General features: G+C 37.3%; 1 protein-coding gene across 8 annotated transcripts in view; it reads left to right on the top strand.

Moving 5' to 3' along the window:
- TLK2 (tousled like kinase 2) overlaps positions 1 to 24,252 on the top strand; it is a 117,520-nt gene that overhangs the window by 34,913 nt on the left and 58,355 nt on the right. For 6 of the 8 annotated variants that reach the window (XM_078065887.1, XM_078065888.1, XM_078065885.1 and 3 more), the window contains exons 3-6: positions 14,399 to 14,470; positions 14,684 to 14,753; positions 15,757 to 15,800; positions 16,533 to 16,628. In XM_078065887.1, coding sequence (XP_077922013.1) covers positions 14,399 to 14,470; positions 14,684 to 14,753; positions 15,757 to 15,800; positions 16,533 to 16,628 — 282 coding nt within the window. The remainder of the gene's footprint in view (positions 1 to 14,398; positions 14,471 to 14,683; positions 14,754 to 15,756; positions 15,801 to 16,532; positions 16,629 to 24,252) is intronic. The other 2 variants (XM_078065882.1, XM_078065884.1) reach the window with 1 other exon arrangement.

Raw genomic sequence — 24,252 nt, forward strand, 5'->3', positions numbered from 1 at the left:
ATCTTCCAATAACCCTCAGCTTGTTCCCTGTGGGTGAGAGTCTCTTATGGGGCCCCTGGGTGGCTTAGTCGGTTAAGTGTCTGACTTCAGCTCGGGTCATGATCCTGGGGTCCTGGGATCAAGCCCTATGTCTGGCTCCCTGCTCAGTGGGGAACCTGCTTCTCCAACTCCCTCCTACTCTCCCTGCTTGTGCTCTCTCTGTCAAATAAATAAATAAAATCTTTTTTTAAAAAGTCTCTTATGGTTTGCCTCCCTCTCTGTTAATTTTATTTTTCTTTCCCTTCCCCTGTGTTCATCTGTTTTGTTTCTTAAATTCCACATGAGTGAAATCATATGGTATTTGTCTTTCTCTGACTTATTTCACTTAGCATAATACATAATACACTCTAGTTCCATCCACATAGTTGCAAATGGCAAGATTTCATTCTTTTTGATGGCTGAGTAGTATTTGTGTGTGTGTGTGTGTGTGTGTGTGTGTGTACACACACACATCTTCTTTATCCATTCATCAGTTGATGGACACTTGGGTTCTTTACATAGTTTGGCTATTGTTGATAATGCTACTAAAAACATTGGGGTGCATGTACCCCTTCAAATCTGTATTTTTGTATCCTTTGGGTAAATACCTAGTAGTGCAACTGCCACGTGGTAGGGTAGTTCCATTTCTGACTTTTTGAGGAATTTCCAGAGTGGCTCACCAGTTTGCATTCCCACCAACCGTGCAAGAGGGTTCCCCTTTGGAGACCCTTAGTTTTAATTTCCATTAGGTATAGTCTTTAATGGATTATCTTTACTACCTCAGGTAGTTTGACCCTTTCGTCAGCTGTGTTCCTCTATACTTAATCAAGTTTAACTTTTGTCTGCTGTTCTCAATTCCTAATTCCTTTTAACATGCCAGTTTAGTCCAAGGAGGAAATGAGAACTTTAGAAACTCAACAAATGTTGACATTTTAAATTTTTACTGGAGTGAAAAGATTAACCTTTGGTCCCTACTTCTACAAGTTTTTCTTAGTTTACATGGGCTTTATTCATGTGCTAAAAGCTGATTGTCAATATTTGTATCTTAATCTCAATTTTCATGGTTTTATAATTTAAAAACAAATTTTTTTTTAGGTTTGTAACTAAAGTATTTTTTTTTTTTTTTTAAAGATTTTATTTATTTATTTGACAGAGAGACACACACACCGAGAGAGGGAACACAGGCAGGGGAAGTGGGAGAGGGAGAAGCAGGCTTCCCGCCGAGCAGGGAGCCCGATGCGGGGCTCGATCCCAGCACCCTGGGATCATGACCCGAGCCGAAGGCAGATGCTTAACGACTGAGCCACCCAGGTGCCCCGTAACTAAAGTATTTTTTAAGCCCCCCAAAAGTACATTTTAAGTATGTTAGAAATGAGTTTTATTTTGTTTTTGGAAACCATACTTTTTTTAAAACAAGAAAATTGTCTATTTTTTAAAACTTCCATTTGGTTTTTTACTTTGAAAAAAGGATTAGTAGCAGGGCACAGGGGTAAATAGTTTAAATGTTGGCATAGAAAATGGGGCTTTTGCTAAGGAGTCTTATTATCATACATTATTAAAAAAAATTATTTCTAGGGGCGCCTGGGTGGCTCAGTTGTTAAGCGTCTGCCTTCGGCTCAGGTCATGATCCCAGGGTCCTGGGATCGAGCCCCGCATCGGGCTCCCTGCTCAGTGGAGAGCCTGCTTCTCCCTTTCCCACTCCCCCTGCTTGTGTTCCCTCTCTCGCTGTGTCTCTCTGTGTCAAATAAATAAATTAAAAAAAAAAATTATTTCTAGCTTCTCTTTGAGCCTGAGATGACTCTTTGGACAGTTTTCCCTCCCCAGTGACTTGGATGTTAGTAAGTGTTCTTCTCAGCTATTGTATATCAAATATCAAGTGACAGACTGTTTTACTTAGAAAATAAGTGAAAAATATGATGTAGTTATTAAACTTACCTAATGTGGATGAAAACATACTTAACATACAAGAGTATGAGTTTACCTTTAGAATTTAACGTTTCAGAAAAATTTTAAAAAAGAAACAGAGAACAAAATAATAAAAATACAAGAAGAAATAAATATATTCCAAAACAGAAGACTAGGAATTAATCCAGAGTTGGAAAATTGGGGAACAGCCGGAAAAATTGAGGGTAAAATTGGGTATAACAAAAGATACCTACTAAGTGAGGACCTACAAAGTGAAAAAACTGGATATGGATACGTTATATCCTATTAATATGAAAGTCTCAGCAGAGTAAATAATTTCATTCAGAGTAGGAATTCATGTTGACAAAATAAGATGTAAAAATCAGGATAGATTCCGGGCGCCTGGGTGGCTCGGTTGGTTAAGTGGCTGCCTTCGGCTCAGGTCATGATCCTGGGGTCCTGGGATCGAGCTCCACATTGGGTTCCCTGCTCAGCAGAGAGCCTGCTCCTCCCGCTCCCTCTGCCTGCCTCTCTGCCTACTTGTGCTCTCTGTCTCTCTCTCTGTCAAATAAATAAATAAAATCTTTAAAAAAAAAATGAGGATAGATTCCTATAACCAAGGAAAAATCAAGATTATAAAATGATTTTTTCCTCCCTGTCCTATTCTTTGAAGTAGGGCAAAAATCCACTACCTAGTTATTGGTGGTCTATCCTATTCTATCCTATCCTAGCCTAGATAGTTTTCATGTTAAATAATAACATAGAAGTAATAAACTCCAGTAGCAAAATCTGACAAATATGAGGAATTAAAAGTATAGCCTAATCTCATTTATGAATATATAGATGTTTAAATTCAAATAAAACTTGGGGCGCCTGGGTGGCTCAGTTGGTTAAGCGACTGCCTTCGGCTCAGGTCATGATCCTGGAGATCCAGGATCGAGTCCCGCATCGGGCTCCCTGCTCAGCAGGGAGTCTGTTTCTCCCTCTGACCCTCCCCCCTCTCATGTGCTCTCTCTCTCTCATTCTCTCTCTCAAATAAATAAATAAAATCTTAAAAAAACAAAAACAAACAAACAAAAAAACTACTAGCACATGGCTAGGAGATAATTCCTTTTTTTTATGTTTCAGGTAGTTTATCCTAAAAATGCCGGACAGGTTCGTTATTTTAAAAATTGATTAATATGCTAGAGTTAATATAGCTCAAAGACTGGTAGTACATATTTTGAAGCCACATTGCTTAGGTCTAGATCCTGGCTCTGCTTTTTTTATTTTATTTTTTAAAGATTTTATTTACTTGATTGAGAAAGAGAGAGAGCATGAGTAAGGGGAGGGGAAGAGGGAGACGCAGATTCCCCCTGAGCACGGAGTCCGACATGGGGCTCTATCCCAGGACCCTGGGATCATGACCTGAGCCGAAGTCAGATGCTTAACCGACTGAGCCACCCAGGCGCCCCTCCTGTCTCTGCTTCTTACCAGCTGTGTGATATTGGGGAATTCACTAAGTTTTCTTACAGTTTTTTCATCTATAAATAAGAGTAATTATAGCAGCTATCTTACAAGGTTGTGCATTAGTTTGCTAGGACTGCCCTAATGGACTGGGTGGTTTAAAAAACAGAAAATTATTTTTCACTATTCTGGAGGCTAGAAGTCCAAGATCAAGGTTTTAGCTGGGCTGGGTTGTTTTTTTGTTTTGTTTTGTTTTGTTTTTTTGAGACTTTCCCTCCTTGGCTTACAGATGGCCACCTTTTCACTGTGTCCTCAATATGAGCTTTCCTCGATGTGTTTGCATGTCTGGTGTCTGTGTGTCCTATCAGTTATATTGGATTAGGGCCCCCCCTAACAATCCTATTTTAACCTAATTACTTCTTTAAAGGCCCTATTCTCCAAATACATTCTGATGTACTGGGGGTTAGGGCTTCAACAGAAATTTGAGGTGGACACAGTTGAGCCCATAACAGGTTGTTACCAGGATTAAATGTGCTACAGAATGCTTTGCCTATGTAGCAATTGTTAGCTAAGTATCGTTTATCATTATTACTTAACTATAGCAAGTAAATAATACATAAAAAATAAAAACTCATAAAAACTTTTTATTTCAAAATAATTACAGATACAAAGGGAATTGCAAAAATTGTACAGGGAGGTTTCATGTATTCTTCTTCCGCCAGTGTAACCATCTTGCATAATTATGGTACGGTACCAAAACCAGGAAATTGACATTGGTAAAATCCACACAACTCATTCAGATTTCACATTATACACCCACCATTTGTGTATGTGAATGTGCACATCTATGTACTTTTATCATTTGTGTAGCTTCTTGTAACCACAATCAAGGTGCAGAACTGTTCCATCACAAGGCTCTCTTGCTACTCCTTTGTATTCACCCCCACCTACTCTTCCTTGAAATCCTAACTCCTGACAACCACTAATCTGTTTCCATCCCTATAAATTCATTATTTCAGGAAGTACATATATGTATATGTATAATATAAAATATAAAAATGGAATCATAAAGTATATATTCTTTGGAGATCGTTTTTTTTTTTAAGATTTTATTTATTTGAGAGAGCGAGCAAGAGAGAACATGAGTGGGGGAGGGAGAGGGAGAAGCAGACTCCTCTACTGAGCAGGGAGCCCAACATGGGGCTCAATGCCAGGACCCTGGGACCGTGACCTTAGCCAAAGGCAGACGCTTAACCAACTGAGCCACCCAGGTGCCCCAGAGGGATTGGCTTTTTTTTACTTGGCATAATTTCCTTGAAGTCCATCTAAGTTGTTGCGTGTACAAATAGTTCATTCCTTTTTATTGCTGAGTAGTATTCCATGGTGTGGACATACCACAATTGTTTAACCATTTACCCATTGAAGGGCATTTGGTTTCTTTCCAGGTTTTGGTTATTACGGGTGTTGGTTTTATAAGTTCTTTGTAGATTTGGTTACTAACCCTTTATCTAATATGTCATTTGCAAATATCTTCTCTCCTCCTGCCCATTTCTTAACTGATTATTTGGTTTTTGGGTGTTGAGTTTGATGAGTTCTTTATAGATTTTGAGGTTTTAGCTATTAAGAATAAAATCATTATGAACATTTGTGTACAGGCTTTTACATCAACATTATTTCTCTGGAACAAATGTCCAGTAGTATGCAGTTCCTGGGATATGATATGTACATTTTATGTTTTAGTACCTTTTTTGTTTTAAAAGAAACTAGCAAATAATTTTCCAATTGACTGTACCTTTTTACATTTTCACCAGCAGTGTATGAGTGATTCAGTTTTTCTGTGTACTTGCCAGCATTTAGTCTTGTCACTATATTTTATTTTAGTATTCTGATAGGTGTATAAAAAATTTAATTGTGGTTTGAATTTGTATATCCCTAGTGGCTAATGATGTTGAACATCTTTCTCATGCTTATTAGCCCACCTTTATATGTTTGTTAGTGAAATGGCTGTTCATGTCTTTTGCCCGTTTTCTAATTGGATTAAAAATTTATTGAGTTTTGAGTTTTTTATATAGTCTAATTTTAAGCCCTTTGCCTGATATGTGGTCAGGAAATACTTTCTTTTAGTCTATGATTTTTCTCTTTGTCCTACAAGGTCTTTTGCTGCGTAAAAGTTTTTCATTTTGAGGAGGCTCCATATATTAACTTTTCCTTTTATAGATCGAGATTTTGGTGTCAAATCTAAGACCTTTTCACCTAGTCCTGTGTTGTGAAGGTTTTCTCCCATTTTTTCCCCTAAACATTTTATGATTTTGTTTTACATATAAGTTCTTTTTTTAAAGTTTTATTTATTTTTATTTGTTTTTAAGATTTTATTTATTTACTTGACAGAGAGAGACACAGTGAGAGAGGGAACACAAGCAGAGGGAGCGGGAGAGGGAGAAGCAGGCTCCCTGCTGAGCAGGGAGCCTGATGCGGGACTCGATCCCAGGGCCCTGGGATCATGACCTGAGCCAAAGGCAGATGCTTAACTGACTGAGCCACCCACATGGCCCTACATTTAAGTTCTTGATCCCGTTTGAGTTAATTTTTTCAATAAGTTATGAGGTTTAAGTTGAGGTTCATATTTTTGTCTGTGTATGGCTGATTGCTCCAGCACCAGTTTGTTGAAAAGTCTATCAAACTGTTTATGTGCTTTTGTCAAAAATTTGTTGGGCATATTTGTGTGGGTCTGTTTTTATCAGTCATGAGAATTAAATGTGCTAATATAGAATGCCCAGCCCCTACAAGTGCTGTGTAAGTGTTGGCTATTACTATTCTTACAATGACAAATAAGTAATAACTCTTAAAAAAGCATTTGGATAAACTCAGTAACCATCCCAACTTTCTAATTTAAAAAACAATACGGTTTTTTAAAAAGATTTATTTATTTATTAGAGAGAGAACGTGAGTCCACATGCACATGAGCTGGGGTAGGGGCAGAGGGAGAGAGAATCTCGTGCAGGCTCTGTGCTCGATCCCACGACCCTGAGATCATGAGCTGGGCTGAAACCAAGAATCAGACACTTAACCAGCTGAGCCACCCAGGCGTCCTAATGCAGTGTTTTAAAACAGTTTTAATTGTGGTAAAATACATCTAAAATTTACCATTTTACATTCTAACTAAGAGTGCACAAAGGTTCCAATTTATCCACATCCTTGCTAGCACTCATTACTTTCCTTTTTTTTGGATAGTAGCCATCCTAATGGGTGCATGGTGGTATGGTATTTCGTTGTAATTTTGATTTGCATTTCCCTAATGATTAGTGGCATCTCTTCATGTGCTTGTTGGCCCTTTTGTGTATCTTTGGAGAAATGTCTATTCAAGTCCTTTGTCCTTTTCTTTATTTTTTAAGTAAATTCTATCCCCAACATGGGGCTAGAACTCACGACCCTAAGATCAAGAGTAGCAAGCTCTACCAACTGAGCCAGCAGGTGCCCCTGCCCAGTTTTTAATCACATTGTTGTGTTCTTATTGATTGGTAGGAATTCTTTGTCTGTTCTGGGTATTAACCCCTTATCATAGGCTATATGATTTGCAAATATTTTCTCCCATTCTGTGGGTTACCTCTTTACTCTGTTGATCATGTTCTTTGATGCACAGAGGTTTTTAATTTTGGTATAGTCCAATTTGTCTGTTTTTTGGTGGTGTTGCCTGTGCTTTTGGGGTCCTCAATTTTGAGTTAATTTCTGTATGTGGTATAAGGTAAGGGTCCAGCTTCATTCTTTTGCATGTGGATATCCAGTTTTCCTAACACCATTTGTTGAGAAGATTGTCCTTTCACCGTTGAATGGTCTTGGCACCCTTGTTGAAAATCATCTTATATCAAGTCATTATGCATTACACCTTAAATTTACACATAGCTGTGTATCAATTATATCTCAGTAAAAGTGAAAAAAAAATCCGCAAAGAAAAAATTGGGCGAGGGGGAACCATTTGACCATATATGCAAGGGTTTGTTTCGGGGCTTTCAGTTTTATTCCATTTGTCTGTCTGTCTTTTTTTTTTTTTTTTTTTAAGATTTTATTTATTTATTTGACAGAGAGAGACACAGCGAGAGAGGGAACACAAGCGGAGGGAGTGGGAGAGGGAGAAGCAGGCTTCCTGCCAAGCAGGGAGCCTGATGTGGGGCTCGATCCCAGGACCCTGGGATCATGACCTGAGCCGAAGGCAGATGCTTAATGACTGAGCCACCCAGGCGCCCCTGTATGTCTGTCTTTATGCCAGTGCCATCTTGTTTTGATTATTACAGTTTTATAGTAAGTTTTGAAATCAGAAAGTGGGAGACCTCTACCTTTGTTCTTTTACAGGATTATTTTGGCTATCAGAGAGGTCTTAATACAGCTTTTAATGGTGTAAAGCACTAGCGGAGTTACGTTGAAAAAGAACAAAACAATATTCTTTATGCTTATTATTTCTGTTGTTTTATTCGGTTCAGTAAAATGTGAAACAAGATATATAAATTGTGGAAAGGAAGATACAAACTTACTATTTTTAAATGCTGTGATTTTATATCTAGACAACTAAATCAAAAGGAACAAACTTAACGGATGATTAGAAAGAATAATAATTCAGTGAAGTGACTGATTGAATGAAATACGTGAAAATTATATAATTCCTGAATGTCAGCAGTATAAGAAAAATCAGAAAAATTGAGTCCCAGTTATTATAGCTTCATATATATGACGATGTTACAGTGGTGGAATGGGAGTTAAACTTGATGGTACGTAAGCTTTTATGCCTTGGGGTTTAATTTACCCCTGGGGATGGTAATTGAGGCCAAAGGCCTGAACTGGATCTGTGTAAAAGCTGGGAATTGGGAAGGGGTAAGCTTTGCCTATGAACTAGGACTGGTAAAACTGCCCACTGGCCCAGGATGTAGGACAGAAGTGAGCCACTTATATTTGGATTGTTGTTAAAGCCACCTGCAGGAAATGGGGTGCTTGACTGGCTCACTTGGTAGAACATGTGACTCTTGATCTCAGGGTCATGAGTTCGAGTCCCATATTGGGTGTAGAGAATACTTTAAAAAGAAAGAGAAGGGGCGCCTGGGTGGCTCAGTCGTTGAGCGTCTGAATTTGACTCGGGTCATGGTCCCAGGGTCCTGGGATCGAGCCCTGCATCAGGCTCCCTGCTCGGTGGGAGGCCTGCTTCTCCCTCTCCCATTCCCCCTGCTTGTGTTCCTGTTCTCGCTCACTCTCTCTCTCTGTCAAATAAATAAATAAAATCTTAAAAAAAAAAATAAAAAAAAGAAAGAGAAAAAATTTAAAAGCCACCTGCAAGAAATGGAAAACTTCAACCTTGTGTGGAAATCTTGGGTAAGGCAACTAATGTATAAATGTTTTGGGAACTAATGAATGTTATAGGCCACTGGCAGAGGCAGACATTAAACTGCTTTTGGGACTGCTCCTTAACCCCTGAAATGTGGAAGACTCTCCCAAAGCTGAGCATGAACTCATACAAAACTTACAAAGCACCTTATTACAAAGATGCATCAAATGGGAAAATTAACAGTTGAGGAACTGATACTAATAGACCAGTTTGTAAAAGCATTTGATTAATATATAGTCCATATTCAGTTTCTGCCTTTGTCCCAGTAATGTCCTTTATAGCTGTTTGGTTTTGCCTTGTTTTGATATTCAGGGTCAAATCAAAGGTCATTCATTTTAATTTAGACATACCTTTATCCTGTTTTAACTTAGTTGAGTTTCCCCTGCCATTTTTGTTTGTTTTTTAGTGAGAGTGACATTTTTGAAAGATAACATTCAGTTTGCCTAAAACCTTTTGGTTAGCTCTCTTACTAGACAGTAAGCTGTTTTAGAACAGGGAATATTTGTCATTTATCCCTGCTAATTAAATTTAATCTAAAGATTTTATGATAATTTGGGATGCTGTGCTTCAGAAAAGGACAGTAAAAGGGAGGACTCAGTAATTCTTAATCCTTTTTTCTTTTTTTTTTTTAAAGATTTTATTTATTTATTTGAGAGAGAGAATGAGAGACAGAGAGCACGAGAGGGAAGAGAGTCAGAGGGAGAAGCAGACCCCCCCCCCCCCATAGCAGGGAGCCCGATATGGGACTTGATCCCGGGACTCCAGGATCATAACCTGAGCTGAAGGCAGTCGCTTAACCAACTGAGCCACCCAGGCGCCCCTTAATCCTTTTTTCTTTCGGTTAGACAGACATACCCAAGGAACCATAAGGATCCTTGGGCCTCTTGTGTGACATTTCAGATAATACCGTGTCCATCGCTGTTATGGGCACTTTATAGTTTTTCATTATCAGTAATTGTGAGTAAAACACTAGGTTCTTCAGTTCTGTCTTGTTTGTGGAGTTAAAATATAGTATATGGTTTTATTACTATCCAAGGGGAAAAATGGTTCATAATGGTTACAATAAAGGTAATTCATGAACAGAATATTTTTAAAATTTGGGCGTAGGAATATTCAATTTAAATTATTGTAGAATTCTTATGCAAATAAAACTTTTCTCATTCAAAACATCGTGGAACTCTGTATCATTATAGGATTAAGACTTTTGTTGAGTCATCACTGGGAATCACATGATTTCTTCTCCCTAGTTTCACTTTATTAATTTTCTTTTTTCTTTTTTTAAAAAGATTTTATTTATTTGGCAGAGAGCACAAGCAGGGGAAGTGGCAGAGGGAGAGGGAGAAGCAGGCTCCCCACTAAGCAGGGAGCCAGATGCGGGGCTTAATCCCAGGACCCTGAGATTATGACCTGAGCCGAAGGCAGATGCTTAACCAACTGAGCCACCCAGGTGCCCCTCACTTTATTATTCTTTGCAGCTTCACAAGTATCTCACTATGAAGCTCTCTGTTACTGTGTGTAAATTATACTTTAAAAGTAGCGCTTTAAGAATATGGTGAAAGGAATACTTAATACACACTAGTAGGAATGCAAACTGTTTCTGAACTAAGCCTAGTAACTTTTTTAACAGCTTTATTGAGATATAATTCGTTTACTGTGCAATTTACCCCTTTAAAAATGTGCAGTTCATTGTGCTTTTTTTTTAGTATATTCATGGATACATACAACCATCAGCACAGTTGTAGAACATTTTTTATCACCTCAAAAAAACCCCGATATTCTTTAGCTGTCACCCCCATTCCCCTCTCCCCCCCAACCAACCCTAAGCAACCACTAATTTACTTTGTCTTAGCTTTCCCTAGTCTAGATTTTCATATGAATGGAATCATTTGATATGTGCTCTGTTGTGACTTTTTTTACTTAGCAAATGTTTTCAAGCTTCATCTATACTGTAGCATGTATCAATGCTTGATTCTTTTTTATGGCCAAGTAATATTCCATTGTATGGATATACCACATTTTGTTTATCCATTTATCATTTGGATATTTGGGTTGTTTCTACCTTTTGGCTTTTGTGAATAATGCTGCTATACATTACTGTGTCCAAGTTTTTGTGTATATTCATTTTTCTACATTATATACCAAGGAGTAGTGTTCTGGGTCATATACTAATTGTGTGTAATTGTTTGAGGAACTGCTTGTTTTTGAAAGCAACTGCACCATTTTATGTTCTCACCAGCAGTATATGAGGGTTCTGATTTCTCCACTTTCTTGCCATCACTTTTTTAAAAAATCAGGTATAATTAACACAGTGTTATATTGGTTTCAGGTATATAATGATTCAGCAATTCTGAAATTTCTCAGTGCTCATTGCCAGCACGTTCTTCTGTCTTTGTTAATATAGCCATCCTAGTAGGTGTGAAGTGGTGTCTCATTTTGGTTCTGATTTGTATTTCCCCATTAGCTAATGATGTTGAACTTCTTTTCATGTGCTTATTGACCATTTGTGTATATAGTCTTTGAAGAAATGTCTGTTCAGATCTTTTGTCCATTTTTAAATTATTTTTGCTCAGAAGTCAGCTGTTAATCTTATTGGGATTCCCTTGTAAGTGATGCGTTATATTTCTGCTTTCAAGATTTTCTCCTGTCTTTTTGCCTTTGAGCAGTTTTCCTGTGATGTGTCTGTTTGTGGGTCTCTTTGTGTTTATCCTGCTTGGAATTCATTAAGCTTCCTGGATGAGTAAGTTATTGCTTTGAATAAATTTGAGGAGTTTTCAGCCATTATTTCTTTGAATATTTTTTTTTTCTGCTCCTTTCCTGCTCTCCTCTCTCTCTGGTACCCCAATTATGTGCATGGTGATGTACTTAACAGTTTCCCACATTTCTCTGAAGCTGTTTATTTTTTCTTCCATTTTCTCTCTGGTTTTCAGCTTGCATAAATTCTGTTGGTTTGTCTTCAGATTTGCTAATTATTTCTTCTGACAACTTCACTTCTACTCTTGAGCCTCTCTAGTGCATTTTTTAAAAAATTTATTTATTTATTTATTTGAGATAGAGAGAGAGAGAGAGAGAGAGAATGCCCGTATGTGCCCATGAGCGGGAGGGGCAGAGGGAAAGGGAGAGAGAATCCCAAGTAAACTCCCAAGTAAACTGGCTCGATCCCAGGATCCCAATACAGGGCTTGATCGCAGGTTCCTCAGATCACAACTTGAGCCAAAACAAAGAGGCAGACGCCCAACCGACTGCACCACCCAGGCGGCCCCATTTTTTATTTCGGTTATTGTGGTTTTCAACTCCAGAATTCCTTTTTTAAAATATATATGATTTCTGTCTTTCTATTGATATTCTCTATTTGATGCAACATTGTCATTCACACCTTTCTTACTGCTTTAATTATGGTTTCCTTTGGCTCTGTGAACATATTTATAATGGCTATTTTGAAATATTTTTCTGTTAAATTCAACCTCTGGTCACTCTCAGGCAGTTTCTTTTGCCTGCTTTTTTCTTTTTCCTGGTATGTGGGTCATACATTTCTATTTCTTTGCACGCCTCATGATTTTTTGTTGGAAACTGGTCATTTTAGATCATATATTGTACCAACTCTGGATACTGATTTTTCATCACAGTCTTGGGACTTGTTACTGCTGTTTGCTTGTTTATTTGTTTAGTGACTGACTGGATTATTTTAGTGAAGTCTGTTCTTTCTTTCCATTCCTCCAGCATCAAGCCTCTGGTGGTGGCTTTAAGGGAGACACAGCTTTAAGTCTGTAGTCACCCTGGGATGGCTGGTACTAATAGGGCTTTCTTTCCCTGACCAACCCAGCTGTTAAATTCCACTAATTGCCCAGATTGCTCTATTGTTTTCAACAATACCCTGAGGCTTAAATTCCTCCACAAACTAATCAGATCAAATTGGGGCTCCTTGGAAGGAAGAGTTTCTGAGGTCAGTGTTTGCTATTTTGTTCTGACCCCAGGAGGACTTCTCCCAAATGTCTTACTCTTGGGTTCTCTTCTGCAAACTAGCTGGCTTGCAGTATAAGCTGTATGTTCATTACCTCCACAAATCTTCTAATTGCCTTTTATCACAACTTCCACTGTTCTTGAGAATACCTTAGAGTTAAACTTATCCCTGCTCTTTTGGGAATATGAAGTCAAGTCTTTTGGGAGGAGATTTGGTAGCATGTGTTCTTGCCTTTTTCCTGAGGCAAAATATGAGTCAGGGTTCTGGAGCTGGGGATGGGGACAATGGCAATCTTTTCTGAGTGACATTCTGGATCTGGGAGCTGAGTGCTGGAGGGGGTGGGGGGATGGGAGTAGGGTGGGAATGAGGTGCATGCAGCAGCTTGCTTCTGGTGTGGAACTACCATCGTCTCATAAGCTGGGCAGAAGAGCTGTTTGGGGCCCCGCTGTTCTCAGTGTGCCACACTTGAGGTATAGCTTGTGTTCCACAAGTGGGGGTTGTACACGGGGGAGCCCCTGCTTTTGATGTACTTGCCTGGGACTTAGTACGGGGCTGGGGACAGTCCTGCTCCTTGCAGGAAGAAAGCTCTTGGACTGAGAGTTGGGGGAAGAGGGAGCCATGTGTTCTTGGCCACAGCAAGAACTGGAACCTTGCTGATATGGGAGAGGGGAGGAGTGAGAGTGGTCTTGGTTCAAATACCATAGACTTTGACCTTTCAGTCTGAATTTTCATAGATTTTTATTGAATAGTTGTTTTCTTCATTTACTGTTTCCCCTCAGGGACCATTTTCAGAGGCTTTGAATGGTTGTTTTTTAAAATAATTTTCATCAATTTCACTGAGGAGCGGGGCCAGAGAGCTCCTTGTACTGTGAGACTAGGAGTCAATCTCTTGTAATTTTGTTTTTTTGAGCTAGTGGTCATGTCTCCTTAAAGCATGACTCAGAAAAGCATTTCCTTCATTATGATCCCTGACCACTCTTCATAAGAAACCCTTAACATGCTCCTGAACATACCAACTTTCAGATGATGCCTGTATGATACAGGAGACCGAGAGAATTTATTTCCCCTGCTGTTTTCCTTAAAAAATGAATTCACTACATGTGGAAGTACTCTAGAAGGGAAAATTTGCACATGACTACAGAGTTGGTGAAGGAAAGGAAAATAGTAGTAACTAGAGAATTTTCTTTTTTAAGATTTTATTTTTTACACTTCTTTTTTTTTTTTTAAGATTTATTTATTTTTTTTGGCAGAGAGAGACAGAGAGCACATGAGCAGGAGGAGGGACAGAGGGAGAGGGAGAGGGAGAAGCAGACTCACTGCTGAGCAGGGAGCCCAACTCAGGGCTCGATCCCAGGATCCCAAGATCATGACCTGAGCTGAAGGCAGATGCTTAACCAACTGAGCCACCCAGGCGCCCATTTAGGATTTTATTCTTAAGTAATCTCTACACCCACCATGGGGCTTGAACCTACAGCCCTAAGATCAAGAGTCGCATGCTCTACCCACTGAGCCTAGAGAATTTTAACGTGAGGGCACCATAGTATAGTTGATTGAGTTCTTTTCAAGTTGACTTGCAGGTGTTACAGTTAATTCTTGATTTCTTTGACCTGACTTACACATCATAACCAGCAGGCCCTTCCTCAGTTTTGCTGTCATCTTAAATTAGTTTCTTTTCATTCCCTTTTTTTTTTTTTCCTTTCCAGGGGCCACTCAATAGTGAGTCTTCCAACCAGAGCTTGTGCAGCGTGGGGTCCTTGAGTGATAAAGAAGTAGAGGTAAGAGGCCACATCCACTGTGAGACTTTACATATTCCCACACTTCCAGTCTGGGTTGAAAGACGGCACTGCGTAACTCCAGGACACACTGATTTAGGATTTGTCTGTGCCTTATATTGCCTTTTAAGTTCAATATTTTGTACATACTCTCTAATTTTCATAATGTGAAAAATTTAACAAAATGCTAATTGTGATGTATATGGTATTTAACAGACTCCTGAGAAAAAACAGAATGACCAGCGAAACCGGAAAAGAAAAGCTGAACCATATGAAACTAGCCAAGGTAGTAATAATTTCACACCAATAAAAATATTAAATTCTTATGTACTTAGAATTTTCCGACTCACAGTAAATAATTAGTTCAGATACAGGGATTCCTAACAAAGGAGATTTGTGTACCTTAAGGGAATACCAGGCTGTTTATTATAGACTTGCCATTTGATATACACCTGACAAAAGTGTCAGTTCTCTGGGGACTCTCGTTTTCCCTGTTGTAAGTTAACGATCTTCTCACCACAGGTTTTTCTTCAGACTAAGCATGCATTATACAGAAAAGAGGTTACATTGGCATTTTAACTATATCTTGCATTAGCTCACTGATTTGTTAATAATAGGTAACCAGAAATGGTTTTATTTACATGGCTGTCTCTACCTCTTCTTCTTCTGTGGCAATTATTTAGTTGAACATTGGCACCCAGTGGGATAAATCTGTAAATATGATGGTTCTGATGCCAAATATCCATATATAATTGAGGGAATAAGTGGTTTGCTTCATCCACCCCTCTGAGGAATGGAAGTCGTAGTCTTTTTTTTTGCATTTTTCTTGTTTTTTTAATCTACAAATTATTTTTATTTTTGAGAAAAAATTCTCCCAAAGTGACATAGTCACAGAGTTTTTTGTGATACAGAGTAAACCCTCTAGTTCTGATGAGTTTGTTTTGAATTCTGTGTTCTCTTAATTGAGGGCATGGACTATAAATTAGTGTTATTTTGATTCACAGTTGTAGCATAGGTTTTGTTAGTGTATTATAAAAGAAAGATTAGCAAATCTTAAAAGAAGGCAATCTCAGAAAAAGTCTTCTTTTCACTGCTTATTAAGTCTTTTATTAGATGAGGAAACTGTCTCTGTTCTTACGATACAGGTAATTTGGCTTACTTGTTAAAAGTGAAGCCAACACTTGAATCTATGATAACGTATGCAGTTACTGAATACATAGTACATTTTAGTGAATGATGGTTTACATATGTTATTGGAAAAACTATACTTACTTTGGTTTCATTTTCAGGGAAAGGCACTCCTAGGGGACATAAAATTAGTGATTACTTTGAGGTAAGTTAAATTTTTGGAAAAAAAAAATCTATAGTGATTTTTACAAAACTAAATCCTTGCGTTCATTTAAGGCTTTAGAAAGCAATATTTTGTCTTTACTGTGCTCTCCTTCCCTTCCTCCCCATCTTCATCAATCTGATGTTGCCCCATCTCTCTATTAAGAGGAAACTGCTGCTGACTTCCTAAATTTAAATTTGTTTATGATGTGTCTTGTCTGTGATGATATAAAAATTCACAAATGAGGTGATTTTTTCTCTCGGCTAGACTAGGTTTCGGGTCTTACAAAGATTGAAATGGAGTGACTTGGACTCTTCTTTTGTCCTCTTCCCTTTAGTGCAGTGGGACACGTAGCGAGCTCACTGACCCATCGTTAGTGGTTCCTAAAGAAGACACTAACATCCACTATACCACTGTATTCCTGCTTTCGGGTATTTTGAGACAAGAAGGGAAAACATTCTTCTCTGATGTCCTTTCAAAACCATGTGTACCTTCAGCTTTCTAGCCATGTTTTCTTTTTATCTTGGTACATTTCTGCTGGAGCTCCTTCTTAAAATCTCATTGAAAAGATAGCAAAATTTGACTTACATGGCATTTTCTCTTTAGCATAAGATGTATTGACTTATTAAAGGGGCCATATAATTAAGACCTGTTTGTGTGTTAATCTTTTACTCTCCTTATCTGAAGCATAGTACTGTTTTGAATTATTCATATCCATTTCTCCCTGTTGGCCAGTTTGCTGGGGGAAGCGGGCCAGGAACCAGCCCTGGCAGAAGTGTTCCACCAGTTGCACGATCCTCACCGCAACATTCCTTATCCAATCCCTTACCGGTAAGCATTCACCTGGAGAAATTTGACACCTGTTGTAGGAGACGAGAAGCCCAGGAACACTCAAGCAGTTTCTCTTCCTAATCACCCAAGGGGAATGAGGCATTAAGGAGAAACATTCATAGTATTACCTGTGAACCACTTAGATTCAAGTCTGTATCTATAAATTTATGTTTTACAAGAGCTAACCCTGTTTCTCAGTATAATAAGTTATCTCTAAGCCTACAGCTTAGGGTCCTGTCAAGGAAATAATTGCCAGTTCAAATACTAGGTTTTTATCCTTGCCAAGCTTATATAGTCCTATAATTCTGTTTTTAAAAAAATTTGGTCAGCTCCTGGCATTTGATTGATTTTTCAAGGCTTTCTCAGTGATGTGGTAGAGAAGCTAATGTTAACACAAATATGAGATAGGTTTGTTTCCTTTTTTTTTTTTTTAAGATTTTTTATTTTTAAATAATCTCTACACCCAACGTGGGGCTTGAAGTCCCAACCCTGAGATCAAGAGTCGCAGGCCCTACCAAATGAGCCAGCCAGCCCCCTCCCCCTCCCACCCCATTTTCCTTCCATTAAGTGAGAGTTGAGTCCTAAAAAACATTTTAGCCAGGTTAGTGGTTCTCAACTGGGGGTAGTTTTGCCTCTCAGGGGACGTGGGGCAATGTTGGAGTAATTTTTGATCACAACTAGAGGATCGAAGGAGGGAGCTGTGGGCATCTAGTAGGCAGAGGCCAGAGATGCTGGTAAACATCTTAAAAGGTATACAACAGGCCTCACAATACAGTTACCTGCTCCAGATGTCACTGGTGCCAAGGTTGCGCCTCCCTGAGCTAGCTAGCGCATACGGGATTTTGTGTCTTGGGATAATTTGTTGATACCATACAAGATCTTTGTACTCAAGAGTATGTTCTGGCCACTGATGCCTCAGGTATTGCTTTGGGATCTTGGAGAAAAGGGGTCTCCCTGAGATCAGTTTCTTTTTAGGAACATTGTTGGACTCTGCTGCCTCAGCAGAGTTGGGTAATAGTGCTCTTTCCCTAAGTGAGTCTTCTGCGTTAAAGTATTGAGCATGCACTTCTTCCCCTCTTCTGTCTCATAAAGTCATGCATTCATTAGGATGACTACAATTATTAAAGCACTTAGGAAAATGTATTCAACTTGAAAATTTGGCTATTTTGTCATCCTTGTCATATTTAAACATGTTAGAAATATTTGATGTGCAGAACTGTTTGGTTAGATTGAGGTTTTTTTGGTAACTGTCAAGAAGGCTTGTGTCTTTATTTTTCTTAATATATGTTTATTTATATAATTAAAAAAAATTTTTTAAGTAATCTCTACACCCAACGTGGGGCTCAAATTTACGACCCCAGAGATCAAGAGTTCCATGCTCCACTGACTGAGCCAGCCAGGCGCCCCTATTTTTCTTAACTTTAAAACCAGTTAAAGTGTTTAAAATATTCCAACACAAAAAGGAAATGTTACCAGCTCCCCCTCCCCAAACCCCCTTATGCTCCCTGCCAGTTATTAGCCCCCTCCCTGCCATTGAGGACAGGCACTATCCTGACTTCTAATAGCATAGATGTTTTTTTTCTGTTTTTGTACTTTGTATGAAAGGAATCATACAATATGTAATCTTACCTCTGGCTGCTCTCATTCAACATTTCTTCTATGAGATGCATCCATATTGTATGTTGTTGTAGATCATTCACTGTCGTTGGTGTGTGGTACAATTTTAATATTTTTATTTAATAACAATATATTTTAATCTTTAACTATATGGTTAATCTGTTGCCCATCTTCTTCCACTAGACTGTTAATCCCTTGAGAGCAGGGACTTTGCTTTGTTGTTTATTGCTGTTTCCATCTCTCAGTATTTATTATATAAAGGTATACTTTTTTTTTTTTTCTATTTCTTCGACTTGACATGACGAGATAATATCTTGTTCAATTTTCAATCTCTGACACCCAAAAGAGTGCTTGGCACAAATGGTAGACGTTCAGAACTATTGAAAGGAAAAATTGATGGATAAAGAATTACTTTATCTTTTTTTCCCCTAAGTGGTTCTTTTGTATTTTTTGTTGAAAACACAAAAGGACCTAGACATGAGCCTTTTAATGCAGGAGTTTGGTAAACTACAGCCCACAGCTGGCAAGCTAAAAATGACTTTTAGATTTTTCAAGAGTTGTAGAGACAAAGAAGAATATATCGCAGACATGATATGTGGCCTAAAAAGCCTGAAATATTTGTCTGGCCCTTCACAAAAAAACGTTTCCAGGAAATCATTATAAAGTTAACTCCATGTAATCATTACTTAGGTCAAGAAGTAAAATATTTCCAGTACCCTGGAAACCTGTGTGCTCTTCTGATTATAACTCTCTCCCTCTACCCTGGAAACAACCAACCACTGTTCTAATTTTTGTGATTATAATTTGTTATTTCTTACCATTTGACCATGTATGCATCCCTAAACAAAATAGTTTCATTTTGTCATTAAGTCAATTTTGTTAATTGTGGCGTTTAATCACAGTGTTTAAATTTTCTATATTCTGATTTTGGGCTGTTTGTTCTAGCAATTACCAAGAGAGGTATATTCATATCTCTCATGGTTGTGGGAGTTGTTTGTTTCTTCCTGTATTTATATTTTTGCTTTGTGCTTTATTAAGTGACTCTCTTCATTTCTTGTGATACTTTTTGCTCTAAATGCATTATATCTGATATTCAGTATATCCAAATCATTGTATGGTATAGGTATTTCCATTTTTATACTATGAACTTTTCATTATTATTTCATTATGTTTCAATATACCTGAAAAAAAATAGTTGAATTTTTTGTTTTTTTCAGTCAAAATTATTTTTTTAACTTTAGCATTTATTTTATTTACTATATTGGGTTTAAATATACCATCTTTTAATGTGTTTTCTACTTAACCCTGCATGTTCTCTGTTCCTTTTTCTTTCATTTCTTGCTTTTATTTGGGTCAGGTTTTTTGGGGGGTGGTGGGAATCATTTCATATTCTCATCCTCCGCTAGTAGCTAGGTCCTATCCTGTGTTTCTCTTAGAAATTACCACATGTATCTTCAGTCTGCCTAGGTTTGATGTTAATAGTATCTTTATCCTCCTCTCAAAGAAAGAATGATGTCAGGACATTAACTCCATTTACTTGCAGCTAACTTGGTGGTGGTGGTATATGTTTGTATTTTTTGTTTTTAGCCTCATACAACATTATTTTATGCTGTCAGTGTTCATTTACCTCTTTCTTTGTACTTCTTTCCTTTTTGTATCTTAGACCTTCCACCTAGGGTCACTTTCCCTCTGCTTGAAGTACTCCTTTAGTATTCTTTTATATGTATCTGCTGGGGAGTTAACTCTCTAGGTTTTTGTTTGTTTAAATAACTTTATTTTGCTTTTATCCTTGAAAGATATTTTTTGCTGTGTATATTAGTTTGGCATTTTTATTTCTCTTAACGATTGAATGTATTATTACCATCTTCTGGCTCCCATTGTTACTATCGAGAAAACAGTTTTCATTTACTTCTTTTTTTTTTTTTTAAAGATTTTATTTATTTATTTGACAGAGAGAGAGAGAGAACAAGTAGGCAGAGAGGCAGGCAGAGGGAGGGGGAGAAGCAGGCTCCCCGCCGAGCAGGGAGCCCAACGCGGGGCTCCATCCCAGGACCCTGGGATCATGACCTGAGCCGAAGGCAGCCGCCCAACCAACCGAGCCACCCAGGCGCCCCTTTCATTTACTTCTTATTTCTATGAAAGTATCTGTTCTTTTTTTCTCCTGGCTGCTTTAAAAATCTTTATCCGTGGTGTTCTGTAGTTTCACTATGATGCGTCCTTTTATTTCTCTTGCTTGTGATTTGTTGGGCTTCTTTGTTGGGTCTTGTACCAGTTCTGGATAATTATTTAGCCATTGTCTCTTCAGATATTATTTCTGCCCTGTTCTCTTTTTCTTCTTCCTATGAAATTCCAATTAATTGTATGTTAGACCGTCTCACCTTAATCATCTTGCTTTTTAACATTTTTTTTCTATTTTCTTTTTGTCGCCATTTGCTCCATTCTGGATAGTTTCTTGCCTTCCAGTTCCAGATTCTCTGTTTTGTTGTATCTAATTTGCTGTTAACTCCACTGAATTCTTAATTTTTGTTATTTTATGTTCCCTGCTGATATTTTCAAGCTTGTCTTCTCTTATTATTTTTTTGTAACCTGGTAGACCTTGTTTTATAATGTGTATTTGATAATTCTGGCATTTGAAGTTTTTGTGAATCTGTTTGTTGTCTCTTTTATGAATCTGTTTGTTTTTCCTAGCTGTTGCTCCAGGCTTTATTTCTTTTATGCTTCGTATTATTTTTTGACTGTGTGCTGTTCATTGTTCCTGAAATATTGTTTGTGAAATTTCTTTGAGATCTAAGACAAAGATGTATTCCTCCAGGGAAAATTTTTATTTGCTTCTTCCAAGTGCCTAGAGATTTCACCCATCCAGTACTACTTTCAGCTACTGAATTTGTGGCTTTTATTTTGTTTGTTTGTTTCATCCACCCATTCAGTATTGATCTGGATTGTGTTAACATTTCTCAGGGGAGCTCCTGCCTCCTGCATTGCCAAGGCAACTTCCTTGTAGTTCCCTGAGGGTGGAGGAAATTTTTCTTCTGGTTTTCATTTTCCCTGAGAGTGTAACCTTTGGGAAGCCCTGGAAGCTTGATGTGTGAAGGGTTTCCTGTTGAACCCCTGCCCCCAGTGGACTTTGTTTGGCTAGTGATTATCTGCTTGGCACCATGTGCCCTGGAAATAGAGATTCAAGATCTGCAGGTACCCTTTGGGCAGATGTGACTTTGGTACTTCATTTATGTGTCTTGTGTTCCTATTTCCCTTAGTTTTGCCCTGGCAGATCCCTACTATCCCCTATTATCAACTCTTCAGTGCTTTTAGTATCTTTTTTTTCCTATTTTGCCCTATTTTTATGATTATCTTATCCTAGCCTGCTGTATTTCCAGAAATACTCAAAAATCTTTCGGCCGGCCCTTGGCAAATACTTATTGAGTACATAACAGAATGATTAATTTTAGTATCGCGGCTTCAGAGATACAATCTCCCAAGTAGTGCAAATATCGTTGTGACTGGGTATCATGAATGCTCTGGAGCCTGAATTTAAATAATTGCATTTGGTTGGGGTAGGAGTGTTGGTCTCAAGGAGGTGGATTCTGCTTACAGATTAAAAAACTAAATTCCTTTGTCAGGATTATTTTGGTTAGTTTATTTTACTTTTATTTTCTAAAAGGAAAATGTTAAGAAGTTTTCCTGATGAAGGGATACATGTTGACTATGAAAGTCCAACTCAGAAGTGGTAAAATAGAAAGTCTCCTCCAGAAGAACTATTATTAAAGAGTTTACTGGGCATAAACATACACATGTATGTTCTCATATAATGGATTTTCTCATTTCTGTTGTTTATTTATTTAACCAATATCATGTAAACACTTTTGTGTCCTATAAATAGTGCTGTAATGAATGTCCTTGTATATATATCTGTACTTAGGCATTTCTTTTCCTTTGGATAAATTTCCGAACTATAATTCCCGAGTCAAAGAATATGCTTACTTTAAAATGTCATCATTTAATTGCTAGCGGATTATCAGCAGTTTGTGGGTCCCAGTTTCTGCGTACCCTCCTCTAATAGTAAAGCTTAGCTTTGTAGTCTTTGTCAGTGAGAAGAATACCTTATTTTACCTGCATTTCTTCATTAGTGATATTAAACATCTTAAGTTTAATGGCCTTTTGGATTTCTCTTTTAATGCTTATTTAGGCTCTTTGCCATTTATTTATTGGAGTATTTGTTTTTTTCTTCCTGATGAGTAGGAACACATTATTTTTTAAGATTGTTAACTCATTGTCATTTATATGGTAAAAAAAAAATTTTTGCCTGTTTGAGTTTTATCTTTTAACTTTATGTTGACTTTTGCCATTTGGGTAAAAAAATTTGGAGTCAAATTTATCAGTGTTTTTCGTTTATGTCTTAGTGGTTTTGTGTTATTCTAAGATGGTCCTATATGGTTTATATTTTTAATGTCATGCCTAAAAAGTCCTTCACCACTAGAAAGTCATAAAAGTATTTGTTTATATTTTCTTGTAATTTTTATGTATAAGGAAGCAGTCTACTTTTCCCTTTTTTCTAATACCTACACAAATATCCTACCATCTTTTTAATAAGTTCCCACTAATCTGAAATACACTTTAATCGGAAATTATATATCCGTATTATAGGGGTCTGCTTCTGAGTTTTTTATTCTGTGCCACTGATTGATGGGTCTGCTCATGTACCAGTATTATACCGATATAGTTATGTTGTTTTGTAGTATGTTTTAATAACTAGTCAGGTTTCCCTGCTATTCTTTATCAAAACTTATATTGCTAATCATGACTATTTTTCCAAGTGAACCTCAATTACTGTGTGAAATTCCACAAAAACAACCCCCTAAAAGAAAGCAAGAGAACCTCTGTGATCGCTACACCACCATAACACTCTCTCCTGCAGAAATAAAAAAAGTGAACAAAAAGCCTTAAGCATTGGCTTTTAGAAAAATTTGACATTTATAAAATTTGAATGCAGGAGCATAGTATCATTATGTAGGTCATGTTTTACATCTGTCAGTGAAGCTGTGGTTTTTCTTTATAGGTAACCCCCATATTTCTTAAGTTCTAAACTTATTTCTATTTTATAGATTTTTAAAAATTTTGAATCTGCTTTTTCTTCCATTACATATTCTGATAATAATAAATTATTTGTATATAGGGTAGCTATTGATTTTTGTATGTTTACTTTATATTCAGCCATCTTACCGAACTCTTATTTGTTGTTTTTCAGTTGATTTGCTTAGTTTCCTTTGTGAATAGTTATATCATCCAAAAATGACACTTTTTAATCTTTTTAATATTTTCCAGTGTTTATACCTCATTTTCCCACCCTTATCATATTGGCTAAAACTTCTGTAATAATGTTGAGATGATTGTGATATTAATATGTTATCCCCTGTCTAGTTTTCCTAACTCTGATGAAAGTGTCTCTGGTATGGCACCATTGATTTATGTTGATTTCTGAAAAAATACTCTGTTGTATTAAAGATGGATAATTTCCAGTGTTTTTTGTTTTTGTTTTTTAAGAGTTGCCCAACAATGCGCAAATCCTTTTTGACATCTAAAGGGAAGAATCTTGATTCCCCTTCCCCCACCATTAATGTACTGAATTAATCAGTAGATTTGCTAATAATGAACTATTTTCACATGTCTGAAATAAACCATACATAATTGTGTTATATTATTTTTTTAGTGTTCTTTGGAACTTGTTTTGGTTGTATTTATTTTCAATTTTTGCATCTAAGTATAGTATGGTGAGGATAGAATTGAGAGTGAAGTAAATTCTGCCTGTAAATTTGGGGACAAATGTCTTAATCTTCATTTACCTACAGGGAAGAAATAACATTTCTTTTGTAGGTTTGAGGCTATTTTGAAGTTGATTTGTTGAACTCTACAAAGTAAACTGCAAATGCAGTTATGCAAATGTAGAACAATGAAGATACAATTTTACAGAACTCGAGTAAGATATTAACTCAGATTTATAGATAGGTTATAA

The sequence above is a fragment of the Halichoerus grypus genome, chromosome 2, assembly GCF_964656455.1.
Source record: "Halichoerus grypus chromosome 2, mHalGry1.hap1.1, whole genome shotgun sequence".
Lineage (NCBI taxonomy): Eukaryota > Metazoa > Chordata > Mammalia > Carnivora > Phocidae > Halichoerus > Halichoerus grypus.